The sequence below is a fragment of the Podarcis raffonei genome, chromosome 7 (assembly GCF_027172205.1).
Source record: "Podarcis raffonei isolate rPodRaf1 chromosome 7, rPodRaf1.pri, whole genome shotgun sequence".
In the NCBI taxonomy this organism is placed as follows: domain Eukaryota; kingdom Metazoa; phylum Chordata; class Lepidosauria; order Squamata; family Lacertidae; genus Podarcis; species Podarcis raffonei.
In genome coordinates, this window is record NC_070608.1 from 40,148,225 (window position 1) to 40,166,680 (window position 18,456).

At 39.2% G+C, this 18,456-nt stretch overlaps 1 protein-coding gene across 4 annotated transcripts in view; it reads right to left on the reverse strand.

The window, feature by feature from the left end:
* The window catches only part of SNTG1 (syntrophin gamma 1), a 221,007-nt gene that overhangs the window by 39,843 nt on the left and 162,708 nt on the right, over nucleotides 1-18,456 (reverse strand). For all 4 annotated transcript variants that reach the window (XM_053396197.1, XM_053396198.1, XM_053396199.1 and 1 more), the window contains one exon: nucleotides 10,762-10,800. In XM_053396197.1, the coding sequence (XP_053252172.1) occupies nucleotides 10,762-10,800 (39 nt within the window). The remainder of the gene's footprint in view (nucleotides 1-10,761; nucleotides 10,801-18,456) is intronic.

Consider the following 18,456-nt stretch of genomic DNA (forward strand, 5'->3'; position numbering starts at 1 on the left):
AATTACAAACTGATCCATTTTATCGCACTCCAAATAGTTTACTACACCGCAGTCAGGTTTGTCTAAAAGAAAGTTATAGGAACACAAACATCAGAAATAATCAAACTTGATAATATGTAGACATAAGATTAAATTGCTAGCAGAATTATACCATTACAGAAAGGGCCATTAATCTTCTAAAAGAGAAATCAATGCCTATAATTGAAAGAGGATATCAAGGTATATAATTCCAATTTCAAGTCTTGAAGTGATTGTGTGTGCTGGCTATAGTGTAGGTACAAACAGCACAGATAAAGATAATGGAACCTATAAACAGTGTTAAGAGGTAACTAAAGTAATTGACAGATATAAGAATCTATTACAGCAATTGTATATAAGAGTACATGTGAAATGGATTCATAACGTATGTAACATCAGCTGAATTTCATTGTAAAGCTGAAACCGAAAATAATGCATTGTAGTTCTTGAGATCTCCAGATTATATCTCATTTCATTACTTCATCAAAGCTAGATTAGTAATGAAGAATTTTTCATGGTTGGCAGATTCCAAAAACATATTATCCGATGCGACTCATTTAAAGCAACTTAGCAAGCAGAACTTCCAGAAATGAAGTTTATTGTTGCCCAGAAGAAGCATCAACACTGGAATAAATTTCCCAAATATGAAAGTGGCAGATTAACTTTGTGGGTTTTATGCTATATGGGGCTCTGCTCCTTTACATTTGTGTGTATCCTGTAGGTATATACATTACAATTTACAAGAATTTTCTTATTTATTTCATTCTTTCTAAAAACCACCACGGGAAGATTGACTTGTCTAAAGCAACCCAGCTATAAGAAAGACTACCTGAGCTCCTAAACTGGTTTTATTAAATCAAGCTTTGGCCATAAGATTTTGCTTTCTTTATGCTATAAAAAACAAAAGGCCTCACTTGTTATAAAATAAACTCAAAGCACTTTGCAAAAATAAAAATGCATAAAAGGAAATAAAACCAATTACATAGATTAAAACTATACAGGAAGGCCAGGGAAGTACATACTGGAAGCGGCGTCACTCTGCATGTCAAAAGAGAGTAGAAACATTCATGGGGATAAGGCTATCAATAACTGCTAGTGTCAGGGACTGGCAGCATGGGGAAGAGCAGTGGAAGCTGCCTGCCCAAGAGCCCCCCAGGGAAGGCACAGAAGACTACTTAGATCTTGGTTCATGTTAGTGAGAAACTGGCCACACCTCAGAGGAGGGGACAACCTGAGAGGTACTAGAAGCAGGAAGGTTGAGGGATCACAAAGAGGCAGGTGGTTTGGAACATTTCAGTTTGTGGCTCAGTAGTACTGGAAAGATAGCAGACAAAATGCCCACTAAAGCAGAGAGGAACTCCCAGTTTGGCCTATCCTGTCTTCTATAATTTTGTTCAGCCAACCCGCAAGCAACATATACTGATTTCCCAACAACTTTAAAAAAAAAAAAGTTTGATGAATTCTAAGCACCTTCCCTGGCAGCTGAACATGGGATAATATTTTCCTTCCTGCAAAGCGCACAATGGATCCTTCTCAGAAATGCATTTCATGATTCCAGAAGGTTGATGTGAAAGATAGATGAGGCTGCCATACACAGGCTGTAAAATTTAGTATTTAAGGGTTGAAGATAAATGGGAGGGCAGCTGTAGATTTGGAACGGAAGCTGTTGCTAGATCATTTGCAGCTTAAAATATATGTTCTCATTTATCTATGTGGCCTAGCCCCTCTTTACAGCAGCACTGAATAAACTGTTTGTGTGCATATACAGCAGTATGACTTTCAGATTCATTAAACTTCATAAAAAAAAAATCTAACATTCATTTCAAAATAGAATAAGAGTCCTAGTGACCTGATTAAGTTAAAGTGCTTACACTGCAAACTGATTTTCCATCTGTTGATGGCTATGAGATAAGGAAATGGCTCCCAAACAGGTGGACATGAAGCTCGATGACCAACAGGCAATTAGATAAATCCATGGAGCAAAACTATCAATGACAAATTAAATCATATGGCTATATGTCACCTCAAATATCAGAGGCAGTATTATTCTCAGTAGGAGTTGCTAGGAACATCCTTTATATTCTCATTGTGGGTTTCCCAGAAGTGTCTTGTGTGGCCTTTGGTCTGATCCAGGAAGGCATATTTTATTTTTGGCTTATTTTCAGACAAATCTGCACAGAATTGCAGCTGAACTTCTTACTATCTTAATTTCATTGTGCTATTGTGCTGTAACAACCTCCTATGTCTGAGCTTACGTACAAATCCATTGAAATAAGTGTGACTTCACCTACATATGCACCTTTAGTACATAAGTTCTAATTATTCCATGCTGCTACTGGTAAAATTTGGGAAAAAATCCATATGAAATACAGCATTTTCATATTTGAAATGAGTTTTTCAAATCAATATGCTCAAGAGTGAGGCAATATAGAATTGTAGGGCTGTGAAGCAAGAGATATCTAATTTAATTTAGAAAGCAAAGCTTAAATTGTAAAAGAAGAGATGCAACCATAATTGCCATTTTGGAAGTGGAGGCAAGACAGATATAGCTTTTCCTAGTATAGATACAGACAACTGTTAAAAAGGGATGGCCCTCCAGATGCTGTTGGACTACAACTCTCGTGGTCCCTGACCATTGGATATGAATTGGGAGTCCTGAAAAAAATGGGAGGGATGCAGGTGATCCACCTCTTTTGAAACTTACAGAAACCCTACCAGTAAAGTTGGCAACCCCACATAGATATGCTCTGTCTGAAGATCAAAACTGGCCCTCTAATCCCAGATACCTCTTGACTGGTTGTGGTTACTGGGAAACACTCTTTCTGCGTGCTCAAACCCTCTTCTCCGTATTTTGCATCCCCATCCACTTTGCTTCAAGCTTGCCCACCAAACTGAAATTGACAAAACTTCCCTACACTACAGAATTAAGGAAGAGAATTCTCTTTTTTGCCCCCCCTCTCTTTTTGCATTCTGTCTCTTATGCAGCATCCTTAACTACCTGCATATTTTATGCATTAAAGACATAGTGGAATTTGTATTCTGCACTTCATCTGAGCTGCTTTTTATCCTCACGACTGCCTTCTGGGATAAGTCAGGATGAGAGATCATGACTTGCAACTCAAGGCCAAACTGTGAGCTTGAAGGCTAATTACACTTAAGAACACAGCTCAAAACAGATTTCAAAGAGTCTATCAAATCCTCAGGTGGATTAAATGATTTATATGAGATTGCTGTAAAAACCTACTGAACAATGGGCACAGTCCATATGAAGAAAAGCATGTTTATACCCTATTGCACACTACGAAAGAGTGAACTGTATGCTTAAACAGAATACATGGTAATTTGAAATTCTCAATGTTAGCTATGGGACACATGGTCTTCTAAGATTTTCAGACAATATTTCAAAGACAGGGAAGGAGATATACTTTTCGGGAATCATACAATAGGCATACACATTGCCATTTCCATTGCCTTAGAAATTTCCAAAATCTTAGTCGCAGATGTATCTATGCTGCTCTGCAATGTGAGGAAGGGAGACTGGGGCAGGGGGAGGTAAGATTTGCCAGGATGGAAATTCAAAAACATGTCTATCTATCTAAACCCGAGGACAGAAATTATCTTAAGAAAGGCTTTTGAGAGAGTCAAACACTTGGCAGTACTTTATTCATTCATCTTTTATCATTATTTAATTTATATTTCCTATTTTTATTCCTAAGTATACAGTCCTAACATCTGAGGCATATTGAGAGCTTTGGACTAAGCTCACATGAGCAGCTAGTTTGACTAGTACAACTTCTATAAGCTAGATGAAGCTATAGATGGATGTACACCATATTTCATGAACTGATCAATAACAAAGACTTTAAATTGCATTGATTTAAGGCTCTGATAGTTTCTCTTTCCCCGAGCTCCCATAATAAACAGCATGACTGTTATGTAAGGCTATATATTTGGAGGTATGGGGCACTAGGTTGAATGTATTCATTATTACCTGACAGATCTTCAATACTCTAATATAATGAGAAAGTAAACTAATGCCAGATCCCCTGTAAATTATAATATGAAAGTTAACATTATTTCCATTCACTAGTTGATGCTGAAAGCTTTACCATACTGCAATAAAATAAGTATAAAAATCAAATGCCTTCCTGAATTTCAGCTCTTGATGTTAAGATAAAAACAACAGGAGCGGGAAAACTAGGAGACAAGTATTGTATGCTTTTCAAAGAAGGGTTTCAAAAAAGTCTATTTCCATGGCAGTTTTATCCTGGCATCACCACCCCTACGGTTATTGCCTATGTGCCGAAACTTTTCACATTAAAGGAATGCAGAAGAGCATGGCATGCAATTTCATAGATAAATGTCCTATCAATGGTCCAAGATGATCAGTAAGGGTGTGAGTCTGAAATATCCTAGATTTCTTTGTTCTTGCATAGAAGAATAATATCCTATGGCAACAAACCTGCCATAACAAGATAACAATATTTGAATTGGGGATGGGGGGGGGAAGTGTTGAGTGAGTAAAGCCCAAAATGCTTTTACAGGTATTATCACCTTCAAGCATAAATATAGTTATACTTAGGTTGTTGAAAGATTCTGCTTATGGAGATGAACAGCAGAACTGACAACATATCAGTGCCAGATCAACAGAATGTCATCTTAGAAATTTGCAGTGAACATCCTATGCATACATGATACATCTTTTTGGAATTTGTTTGAACTACTTTGATGCGGGTGAATCTAAAGAGTGAATATCAAATGGATACTGTCAAAATACTGTCTTCTTGGGTGAGTGTGCAGCTAGAACATCTACACTCCACAAAATACTTTAGGGATAAAGATACCATGGCATGTTAAGAAATATTGTTTGACCAGAAATAGAGCAGACAATAATAAAATATTTTTTCATGATTTCTATAAACTAAATTTTAACGTCCTTCTGTAAAACTTAAGTGTTATGCATAGCTGTACTTAAAATGTCTACATCATCAGTTCCAATTAATTTATGGAGTTTATACAGTTTCCTAAGGAAGAACATTCATCTAGGCTTACTCAATGTTTTCACATTCTAAACACAAGAATTATTAGTTCTGTGACCATGAATAGAATTGTACTGGGAATGCCTAAACTGTGCCTAGTAAAATTATTTTGAATCAATTCAGCTGGGCTAATTTTCAAGTGGATTTTGTTCCTTCATCCTTACTGTGGATGTATATGAGACCCAACTCTAAATATAATCATGGTCAAGGAAATGCAAAGCTGCTAATATGCACCCACTGTATCAGATGAAAGCTGCTCACACCTCAAGGATATTCCAATGAGATCTAGATGCAAGTGCATGGCTCACAATAGCATGACTTTGCTATGTATCACTATCACATGGAAGTGGATATTGACAGAACTGCTAGGTTACACTCTAAAATTTCAAACAACAGCAGCAACAAAACCATGCTTTTCTCTCTGGATTTCCAACAATCCCTATTGAGTATCCTTCAGATTCGGGAAGCTGGCTAATGTCCCATTCCTTCTACCTGGCATTTCCAGCAGCTCTCTTAATTTACCTTAACCATCTTTGCATGAATACAGCATGCATTGCATGCCAATGTGCACAGCAAGCATTCAAGCTGACCATCTGTAGGAAACCCCACTTGCCAAATGCTCAGTTAACCAACTGGCTACCAGGACCCTGCACTGTTCCTGCAGACAGAGAATCATGCACTGTGTTTTTTTAAAAAACCAGGAAAGGGAATTGCTACACACATTCGGCCTAAAAGCTTCTCAAACACTTGCCACGTAACTTGGGACACAGTGCAGAAGGACACCAAGAAAGGCATACATTCTCAAAACATGAGAAGCCTAAAGAATCCCAGACTGAAGAAATAAGGCTTCTCAGAAGTATCTAAAGCAGTAATGAGAATGAATTACATTACATCTCTTTTACCTCTTTTTCTTTTACAACTCTCTTTGGGGAATTCTCTTCATTTAAATAAAACCAAGTAAACATGTAATAACAAAGGCATTCTCAGCTCAAATCAATGCAAAAATAATCAAACATTAGTTGCAAAAATAATCAATGCTTAGTTGCACAGACAGCTGACAGGGCAATATGAGGGAATTATCGCAGCGTAATTGACACCCTGGTGTGCACTTCTGCTTAATTTAACAGCAAGAACCCAGCTCCCCTATGCGTTTTTATACACACTTAGCAATAGTTGTTTCAACCTAGTGCCTTCCTCGTCATGATGAGCCTGATCAAAAATCTGTTTGGTGACAACAGATGGTGACGGGGCAAGTATATTCTAAGACATTAAAAAAATTCCATTGATGTCTGTCAAGAGATGCTGAGTTAAAAGTTTTTGAGAAACAACTATGGAGAATTGAAGCAATTATCTCCATATAGAGTCAAATATCTCAAAGCAGTGTGAGTGTACACACAGAGAGACACCCACACATGTGGCCATACATTTTCCTTCTTCTTTAGGTATTAGAAACATATATGGAGACAATTGTTTCAATATGTAACTGATCCCACTAAATGCCTAAAACCCTAACATTAATACATTTATTTCAGCGCTCATTTTTAATTTTACCACTCTGCAAAGAGTTATAATATGAATAATGTCTACTTGGCGCTTATTATTTCACAGTGAAAATATTTGTATGTAGTCAGCTTCAACACAGTTGTCTATCAGTCAGATAAATACTGTCCTATCATCTTGTCCTTGATAGCTTTGCTCCTCTTTACAAATGGATCCTCAAAACACACACAAGGGGGACAATAACTGTGATCTGCTGCGGTAACAAGGGCCTAGTTAGGAATGGTAACCCCAAGTGCCTGCATTTTAATAAACTACGCCAAACTTGACATCCCCCAAATATGTACTGCTCACCTTTAACCCTTGCTCTTTGGTGTTGTTTGTGCAGTCAGTGGATTCCATGCATATGCAGGCCATAGTATGGAACTCTCAAGAGAGCTCAGACCAGGACTCAAGGCAGCTACTGCTCAGATTTCGAGCCATCCTGGGTATGTGCTAAGGGCTGGGACAAATATCTTCAAACATTGTCCTTTTGACCACCAGGGAAAAAAAAGAGGAAGCCCACATGCTAGGAAAGATCAGTGGGATACACTGAAATGACTTGTAACTGCACAGATGACCAGTCAAAAAAGACTTCTAAGACAACCACAACCTCATTTTTCATATACTGTATGGGATACGTGAATGCTGGTTTATTTGAAGATGAGTGCAAGAATTCTCACAAGGAAAATCTGTGCAGAGGTGCATTGTTAAAAGTAGCATCTGCTCTTGTTCAAAGTCTATTATATAATGCTTAGTGAAAGCAGAGCCTTTGAAGTCTATGAATAATGTTAGAATTTCTGCTCTACAATGATGTAGGATTGATATGTCTCTACAAAATGCAGTGGAGGGATCACCAAGAATTAGGTGGCCTTCAGGCAAGCCGCTTTCCCCAGCTACAGCATTACATCTGCAATATGAAGATAATAACACTAACCTGCCTTAAAGTTCTGTTGCAAAAATTACTGAGACAACATATGTGAAGCACATTATACAAATTGCATAAACACAGTTATAATTTCCCCATCTAGTGGAGAAGGCGGGCTCAACACCTGGTAGCTGAAGGAGATGACTGCCTCTAGACCTTTAGTAAATCTCTGTCCTAATTGTTCAAAAGAACTAGCCCAAGAAAGCACATACACCCCACCCACTGCCCATAGGGGTTGGGTGGAATTATTGCTAATGCCAGGTGACCATTTTATGGAGGAGCAAATTTACCCTATCTTGCTCAGAGGAGGGTTTTTGGCCTTCCTCCTTGTGTGAGGAGGAGTGTGGGGAGGGAATCATGTCAATGGTGAGGGTGGCTTCTCATCTTTATATGGCTCATCTCATCTTCCTCATCCTGTGCTTTTGCAATGACTCACCTACCCTTTAAGCAGTGTATGATAACCCAGCCACCTCTGGGGGGGTTAGTAGGAATTTAAGAGTACCCTTTCATTGTCCTTGGAGTACACCTTCTGCCTACTCTCTACCATTTGATTTGGGCCATATGTGGATAATTTGGCTTTCAACTGCCTGTCATTTTGTCACAACGTGGTATTTAGGGTACGCACCCATGAGACACCTGCAGGTAAATGGCTTCAGACCTACTGCTTCGCTTTCCATTCAGTTCCAGGGAAGCTCCTCCTCTGATGCCCTCTTGCATCTCTGCCTCCTAAGGCTTGAACAGCTGCTTGTTGCGGGAGCCCTGACTATAAGCTCCCCAGGCAGAAAGAGCCTCTGGGCCTGGCCTGGGGGTGCTTCCCATGCTCCTATGGGGCAGTGTGAGGAGGCACCTCTCTGCTCAGGGTGCACACACTCAGGGTGCCAGTGTGAGGAGGCACCTCTCTGCTCAGGGTGGGGCAGCTCAGAGACCAAGGATGACAGCAGTGGCTGCCTGGAGGACTGCCAAGGAGAGGGGGGAGAAGAGAAGAGAAGAGGAGAGGAGAGGAGGCTGAGGGAAGACTCCACAAGGGAGGGTGTTTGAAAAAGGGCGAGAGGCTGCCAGCTCTGCAGGCAAGGGGTGACATAACTGGGCTCCTGAGCCCTACAGGGCTGCCACAGAAAGGATGCAGTTGGTCAAGGGAGCCGTGGACTCAAAAACCTCTGCATTATGAGATTAACAGAAGTCATCCTCTGAAAGTAAAAGGATAACAGACTGAAAGCTCACTATGCAAAAGCAAAAATCCAGCATGCCTGACCAGCTTGAGTGTTGTTTGTATCTGGTTCAGAAAATAACAAGGAACTGGAAGGGGACAGTCAACACAAAAAGGATCTGGAAACCTGGAGGAGATTAAATTGTGCATCTGTTTATTTTTAAGAAAATGTTTACATTAACTTTTCGAATTCACCACCACTTATTACTGTTCCCATCTCTCCCAGGTACTGACATTTTCTGTCACTGATAAACAGCTGCTCGGCAGTGATGAATTCCAAGAAAATGAAGCACACCTGCATTTCTCTGTCCTAACTTGGCAGACCAAATATAGAAGCCCTTATATGTCACCTTGACATTTTCTAATTGCAGTGCTCTTGGAGCCTCCTTTCGTGGAAAGAAATGGAAATTTCCCTCCCCTTCTATCATTTCCCTCTAGTGCTGTAATGCTTTCAGATGGTGAGCTCCTTCTGCCTCAGGACAGTATCTGGAGATCTATTACCAAGCTTGAAAATTCATGCTATAGGATGAATCACAAGGTGTTTATAATAATAACTGAGGAGGCGTTTGAGGGGCTAAAAGAAGACTCATATATAACTTAATGAAATAAAACATATGAATAAACAAGCTAAGTTGAAAGAAATCCAGAACAAGTGAGACAATAGCTTTTTATGGAGACAAAAACTTGAAACAGCAATTCTTTCAGAATTGGGTTATCAGGAGTTTCAGGGTTAGACATTTTTAAAAGAGAGAGAGAGAGAGAGAGAGAGAGAGAGAGAGAGAGAGAGAGAGAGAGAGAAAAGAACCAAAACACCTTTCATTGGATCCTTGCAGTATTTTAAATGGCAGCTTTCCTTGAAAACAACAGCCACACATCTAACTCCTCCTCTGTAGCATATGACATCACAACATGACATCATGGTGCCCTGTAGTTTCCTGCCTTCAATCCACGTAATTTTTTAAAAATATGAACACCTTTACAATACCACCCAATTCTGATTATTATTATTTTTGCTGTTATTTTGGGTATAAATCCAAAGTATATGCAATGTAACTATATGCAACACTTAGACAATAATTAAAATTCATGACCCTACACTCTTCCATACAAAAAGAGAAGCTACCAGCTATTTTCACCCATGCAAACAGCTCATGGAAGAAACAACCTTACATGCTGAATCCAGTCCTATGCAATGTCTAGATCACAACAATCGGCTTTAATTTTATGAATGACATACTTTTTTATGTATTAGAGGCATTCTGCAGTACCTTTTTTGTTCCTCCGGTTCACTCTGGTCTAATTAGGATTTTGATTTGACAATGATAATTTCTTAAAAGAAACCAGGAACTTGAAGGCCATGTGCAATTTTCTGTGTCTTTCTTTCCATTCAATTTATTTGTGTCGTTTCCTCTCCCTACATTACCAACGCATACACATTTTCTATGTCTGCAAAAGAGCAATCTTGAAGCAATGGTACGTAAGAGTGCATCAAGATGCTTTTTGTATAGTGTTTTACTAAGGCATTTATGTATTTATGCAGCCATATTTACAATCAACTTAACTTTTCTTTTTTGAGGTGTTTTATCAGTTTGAATAATTAAAACACAACACACACAAAACTTGAAACTATCATGCATGCGATCAAGTTTCCCTTTATTACAGTGTACAACTTTGGAAATGCCACCAAATAATTTAGGACTCCAAAATCCAGTGTGAAATTCAGAAGCATCTCTGAATGTTGTGTTGTCTATAGTCCTTCTGGCTGTTAATTTTGTGAAATGGGACACACTATTGAAAGAGTCAGCTTGGTGCCTAAAGATATATAATGATGGCACCAGATCAGCCCCCCTGGGGAGAGCATTCCACAAACTGGGAGCCACTGCAGAAAAGGCCCATTCTCATGTTGCCATCCTCCAGACCTCTAGTGCAGGGGAACACATGAAGAAGGGCTTCAGATGATGATTGAAGGCTTATTTTGCCAGAGACAGAACAACTGGATATTAAGGTTTCAAATATATTTTTTCTTCTCTTACCTGCTGGTTTACGGGGAAATTCCTGTTGATTTTTTTAATCTATAAAAGTGAATACAGAAATTGATTAATAAATAAGCATATTCAACTATGAAAATCAGGCACATTACATGTCCATTGGCATTGTGATAGATTTACTTTGTGAAACGATTCAAAGCCTACCAAAAGATGCTGACAGAGTTGGTTTTGTGCACATTTTTAGGGATTCAATATTTCTAAATGTAGTGCATTTCTGAATGTGACAATGGATGGAATTCAACAAGTTCTATCTGTGCAAGCACATCAGCTTGCCAATGGAATGAGCCCAGCTTCCCCTGCACACTGTTCTGGGGGTCTTCCCCAATGATGGGGTTACATGGAGTAGAGGGGGGGAGAACCCATTGTGCAAGTGCATTGTGCAGGGCTTCTACTACTATGGTTCATTAAGTGAACTGTGCCCAATGTATGCCTGAGTGTTCTGCAAACCACTGTTTTCCTTTGATTTACTTATACTCTATACATTTAATTTTGTTGCACATTAGGGCTGGTGTTCTTGTAAACCTGAAAACATTTCAGAGCTTGAACTGCTAACATTTACTAACAGAATAAAATATATGTTTGTATTCAAGAGAAAAGTGAACCAGAATTACAGATGAAGCCTTAAACACAAAGTGGATGGTCTATAACAGGGGTCGGCAACGTGCGGCCCATGGGCCAGATGTGGCCCACGAAGACCGTTCTACCGGCCCACAAGCTGCCCCCGAACCGAGCCGCCTGCTCGATGAGTCCCCTGCATGCTGCGCTTAACTGGCGCAGCAAGGTGTGAGGACTCACCAAGCGGTGCTGGAAATCGCATCTGCACATGCACAGATACCAGAAATCAAATCTGTGCATGTCCAGACGCCAAAAATCGCTTCTGCGCAGGTGCGATTTTCTGCATCTGGGCATGCGCGGAAGCAATTTCCGGTGTCGCGCTGTGCCAGTCCGGCCCACGGACGATCTCTGTGGGAGTGATCCAGCCCATGGCCAGTATTCTTTGCCAACCCCTGATCTATAATGAGGTTTCACATGCATCTATTCTATAATGAATCAAGTTATACATTTGGATAGCAACATTGCACAGGTAGTAGTAGATCATCGTTATTAACCAAGCTCATATGAGTTCCAAGAAATAAGGATAACATTCAGTAGATTTATTTGGACAAGGCTTTACATACAATTTCTAGAGCTAACGCTAACCTAAATCAATTGATTTTGTGTCTCAGTGGAAAGTGAACAAAATGTAAGTAAGGCAAGCTTTATAGGAAGGATGCTTCAAACACTTTTGGTATAGTATACAAGGCTCTGAAATAAAAGGATATCACATATAAACATGCCTGTGACATAGGTACTTCTTTATGACAGCATACAAAAATAGGTTCTTTTTCATACCTACATGTGTTCTACCTACATGGAGCCAAAGCACCACAACTCTAGATTGTTAAATGATGTCAGGAACTCACAAAATGCGAAACAAGGCATATTTAACAACATAACCTAAAGTGCCATTAAAAGCTAGAGGCTCTATCCCAATGTAATCCAACTCAGAGTAGATCCATTGAAACTAATGGACTCAGGTCTATTCATTACAATGTGTCTGATCTGAGTGGAATTTAGCTGGTTACAACCATAAATCTTAGCCATTGGTTGCCTGGGCTAATTCTTGATGGCATTTCAGTCTCAGGTCTGGATACTCATGTACAAAATGCACGATGTCATTTGACTTTGAAAGATGGATATGGCTTCCTTTCCAAATACATGAAAGTGGAAATTAAGAAGACGTCAGGTTCCAACTTATGTTACCTGCATGGAACATGTGTGAACCTTTTATTACACCTCATATAATCAAAATATATTTTGCTGCCTGTACCCAAGCAGTATCTCATGATGGTATTTCACGAGGTATTTCCCAAGAGATCAGAAAACCTCCTATGTGCAGCAAAACCCATATAGGTTAGCCTAATACTTTTATTTAAGGCAACATAAACAAAGGTTTTGATAATGATGTGTTAGTCTGCTTGGATTAATGGACTAGTACAGAGAAGATGGCTCACAACTTTCTACCAATTTGAAAACTACTTGGTCAGCTAACGGCATGCAAATTATTTCACCCTCACAGCTTTTTGGAGGCCCCTGCCACCGTGTGGCCTCAGTTACCCAGTCAAACAAACAAGCTACTCCTGGAGATCAAGGCTTTGCATCCTGGAGATAAAAGCTTTCTGCACATATGGAGAAAGTGAATATGGGAAAGCTTTTTGCAGCAATATCCAGAAGTGACAAAGACTCTGTGACATTCTTCCAGAGGTGTGCCAAGAGTGCTAGCAGCACCATCAGCTGTAAACAAAGGGATGAACTGGAACGAAACACCCACTCTCTCTAGGCATCTCTCACTTGTCAGTAAAATGAAAACACATTTAACAAGATACAGCTTGACCCAAGACTGTCAAGAATGACATAAACTCAAATGATTTTCACTTTGATTTTTGAAAAAAATAATAAATATTTTGATGAAAGCAGGATGAATACTGAGGACATGTAGAGATAATAGTGTGCAAATCTAACACTTTTTAACTGTATTATAGCCAGTATAATTTCCTCTGGGAGCTTTCAGTCAGGAGCATCTACACATTGAAGCTTCTAGTTCTGGGAACTATAATATCATGTTTACTACCTAAAATTTACCTTTGTTTGAGATGCAGACATAAAATTGTAAAATCCCAACTGACAAGCCACTTTTCAAAACCATATTATCATTTGAGAAGTCACCTATGGAACACTATTTTGCATAAGCAGCATGCTACGGAAGCAAACTTTAAAGTACTAAACATGTAACTCTGTAATGATCAAGAATAGTTTCCAGTTTTTATTTAGATTTCCCACTCTCATTGTAAATATAGGTCCAATGTCGCCCTCATAATGCTGCTTTTCATTTGCAAAGGAGCTACCATTCTGACAAAAGGTTTTACTGAACATGCACTAAAAGCAATATGGATCATATCTCTTTGACATATGGTAAATAATTTTTACAGTAATTTGTCTGACTATTCATAGATGGCATTCAGTCTGGAAATTCCAGGGCTACTAGGAAGGAAAAAAATTTCTGGCTAGACAGTAACCATAAAGCAGAGTAATGATTCTGCTACCTTGTGAGATATGTCAAGTGAGATGGTGGATATTTTCCAGCATAGCAGTGCCAGTCCATGATGTTGTGTCACTGCAATGACCTACGTCAGCTTGCAGCACTGGCAAAGTGCCAGAGAACTGCCACAGGTCGTGACATTGCAATGGCGCTAAGGGCATTTTGTCTCCTCTAAATGTTGGTTGGTTTTTTTTTTCAATTCAGCAACTCAGAAGCTATACTAGTTAGCTTCTCCATTCAGGTAGTAGATTCATCACATATTACAAATTAACTTTTAAACCAGGTGTTTTTGTATTCTAGTAACCTTTATTCACGGGTTGAAGTAAGGAAATAACATATGTTTTATTATACTGTTACATGTGCATGTCTATGATATATTTTGTAAAAACTTAACCAGATGGGGTTTTCTTTTTTTGAAAAATGCAATAAAATTATTAAAAAGGGGAGATGGACATAAAAAGAGGTTCATGATAGCTCAGTTACTTCATGTGGTATGGAAATATTATTATTTACCTATTAGATTTCTATTCTCTTTCTTACATTAGTAACTCAAGGAAATTTACCCAGGGTGCCCAGGCAATCTCCTATCCAGACACTGACAAAGCACATGGTACAGCATAATGTTCCTTCAGGCCCTGGGACCAAGGTTAACTGACTTCTTATAACAAACAGTATTAATGCTACACAAAGAACCATTCTTCAATTTCATGTTAGTTTTCTTCTCTTGCAAAAGAGGTTCAGTTATTCTGAACATCCGCAGACCACTTTAAATTTTCTCTTAAATTATGGTGGGTGCAGCTGGCTGTCTGCCCCCTTTTCCATCAAGAATGTCTCCTGGAGTCTGCCTGAGCTTCTTGATCTGACAAGCCCCATGAGAGAAGATGCTTCATGATGTCTTCCCCTGAGGTGTAACTGAGGTGCAGAAAACTGCCTACTAAGCACCCAAAACTGGTCCACTCACTAGTTTTGTTTTTAAGGGACTCTCTAAAAAACACCACCACCACTTTTCCACACTGAAGTAAAAGGACTTTACTTTAAAATCCAACAACAGTTATGCACACAACTATGGTTATTCCTACCTAAGTGTAGTACCTTACATTTGTTAGTTTTGGCCTAGTTCTCCAATCTGTTATGGACATGTTGAATTCTGATTTTATCTTCTGATGTACAAACTACCTATCCCAGGTATTAGCTTGTATTACAGTTCAGTGACCCACCTGGTATTGTTGCTGATTAACAGTCTACCGAGAGGGAAAGTTTGGGACAGTTCAAAGCTTCAGATGCCTACAGTGGCTGCCCTGAAGTTCTGAGCCCTGCTGAGGTTTGTGTGTGGCAACTGTAATAAGCAGGTGCAACAAATAATGGTGCCAATATAGGGCAAGGTATGTTGGCCTAACTATCACCTCCTATAGGACCGGTAGAGTTCTTACAACATCTGTGATTAGAAGTATCAGTCATCTAATGAGGACAATCAAAATGCTGCCAAGATGGCTGGAGTGCACATCTCTAAGGTATCTGACTCCTTGGTATTTGTGTACAGCACTGAGGATCTGCTTTGATGCTGGAGAGCCCTGTAAATAAGAAGCAAAGGAGAAGGGTACCTCTCCTGTTGGAGTTGTTAGTATACCTGCTACCATGACTGGAATTCCATATTAAGGGCATCTGCCCTGTCATTTGGTGCTGAGTTGCAACACGGGTTTTATTGTGCCAGAATGAAGGTATAAAGTGAAACCAAAGCACCTTTCCAGTTTTATTATCCTATTAGAAAGACCTTAGGCACCAGCAGGATTAAGTCGATAGCATTATTATGGTTGTTTCACATCAGCAACCTCCTCAATTCAAGATTACTCTCTGGTTAATAACCAGTAGTGAACATATCACCATATTATTTGTTCTTCTTCAAGTACATTTGAAAACTTTTAGTACTCACAAAAGAGGGAAAAAATAACAACAGGATGGCAGAAGTTAAGTATTTCACAAAAGGAAGAAGCACCAAGAAGCAAAAAAAAGGAATGATAAAAATATATTGTATTGGTGGCTTTATTCACAAAGATATAGCAAAAGTTTTTAAAGAACACATTTCAGGCCCTATCATGGCGATAAAAACAACAGCAGCGTATTTCTTCTTTAAAATTCCCAAAGATGGGATATCTTCACTTTTCAGAAAACTACACAAAAAGCTACTGCTTGTGTTCTGTAATAGATTAAATGAGGGAGTAAAATGAGCAAATCTCCTGTAATTCCTTTTTAATTAAACAGACTAATGCCAATATATGCATGTGGGGTATGTGTGTGAAAATGTGTCTCTTAAAAGCTTGAAATAAAACAAATGATGATTTCAACTACAGTGGTACCTTGGGTTACATATGCTTCAGGTTATATATGCTTCAGGTTACAGCTCCCGTAACCCAGAAATATTACCTCAGGTTAAGAACTTTGCTTCAGGATGAGAACAGCAGTGGTGCAGTGGCAGCAGGAGGCCCCATTAGCTAAAGTGGTGCTTCAGGTTAAGAACAGTTTCAGGTTAAAAACAGACCTCCAGAACTAATTAAGTTCTTAACCCGAGGTACCATTGTACAATATTTTGACAATCTTTTCCTTTTCGTTTCCAGTGGCTGCCATTAAAATGACCCTGAAAATATCATGCTACTATTTTTGCCCAATGATAAAGTGAGGAGACCTTTCTTTATCAGGCTATGTGGCAACTGCAAGTGACAAATGCTTAGTTTCTTTCAACAGCAGCTGTAAAGAGCTTTTGTCTCTCTCTGAGGGTCTGTGACTACCTGCCCTGACAGTGTTGATAAATGGAGGGCTTCTCCACACTTACCTTTCCTCTGTGTTTTCCAGGTACGTTTTCCACTGTCTACACTTCCAAGCTCTGTGTCTGAGTGCTCTTTTTTTGTTCTGGAGCTTTCCCTGAGAAAACCACTGAACTGGAGCAAACTGCAATCCACGAAAAACCAAAATTCCCATTTGTTGTACTTCAATTTTAAAGAACAGGTTTTCATGGGGAAAGCTCCGAGGGATAAAAGAGAGTCTGGACACAGAGCTTGAAAGCATGAACTTGTGCCTAGAAAGCACAGGGCAAAAAGTAGGTGTGGATAAGTCCTGAATGAGCTACCTGGAGTTCCCATCACAGCAGCCCCTGGAATGAAGTGGCTATCAGTCACCAAAGTGTTGCTGAAAATACATCTTAAAATTAAACAGTAGTCATCATAATTATTATTTTTTAGTTGTAATGCTTTCTATGCCAGTCAGCATAATGAGAATGGCAATTATTCCCTAAAATCAAGTCCTAACTCTTATTCTGAGGTTTAGCATGTGTGAGCAGTATTTTTACTTTCTCAAGACACCCATCATTGGGAGTTATCCAATTGGTGACCCTTTGCTGACTCAAGGCATCTTGCCTCCCTAGGAGGGAGGCAATTTTCAAAGATTTCACTGCCTGCTAATCTGCCCAGATTTGCTCCAGAGGGTCAGAGTACTTCAACAGCAGATTTTGGAGCTGCAAGGAGTGATCAAAACTTGATTCAATTCCTGTTCAAGCCAAACAGATACCTTCTGTCAGTAGAGGGTCACCAATTAGATACCACCCCTTATTTTTGACTACTGGGTAAACTTTAGCTATTGCTTGAAATTTGACTGAAATATCTCACACAGAGTTAAGAAGATACTCGCCTCCCACACAGTAATGCCGCTGGCTTGCAATAGCTCACTTTCCTTAAGCTAAATGATTGAAGATGCAAAGCAATTCTGTGCTGAGAAATATTTAATTTTTTTTAAACACACACACACACCAACACGACTCATCTTCTCCAAATCCTGGGATGAATAATTTAGAGCTGCATGAACAGCAGCATTTAACATAAAGTTACGTTGATTGTATTGTAATAGCTGTGAGGCCAATACAGCCCACTGATGCATTTGCTCCTTTGCAAAGGGAAACGGCAACAAAATTGGCATATGCTTAAAAAAAAAAAGTGCTTCAACCCACTGCAAGTGTAAATTAAAAATAGAATTTCGAGTAACACTCTCAAAAGTTCCACTGCATAAATTACACCTAGCAGCCAGTGTCCCCAGTCTGCTGAAACATCTGTCATCATTACATACCGTATCTCCACTGTAATGAAAGTGGAACTTTCATGAAGAAACTGCTGCATGTTAACAATGCAAGCAGCTTGGAGAGCTTCATAGATGATCTACTAGACTGATCAAATGCACATCTGTTTACCTCTAATTTTCTGAAACTGCTTTCCTCTTGCTTCTAGGAGAGCACTTTTCACACTGCACTGATAATTTATCATAGTTGAATGTTTAATCTTAAAGGCATTTCAGATTTCTTTACAAGTTACGAGTGCTTGAACCATTCTGTGCCTCTACGCTTTGTTGTTTTCAAGTATTTTTTTTATGGATTTGTTAGGCATATTGAACAACTTAGAAACAAGATAGAAAGGTGAAGTCATTCCCTTAAGCAAAGTTCTTTTACAAGGAACCCTAAAACCAGAACAGAAGTAGGCAGTACAGGCAATGCACAGCAAGGT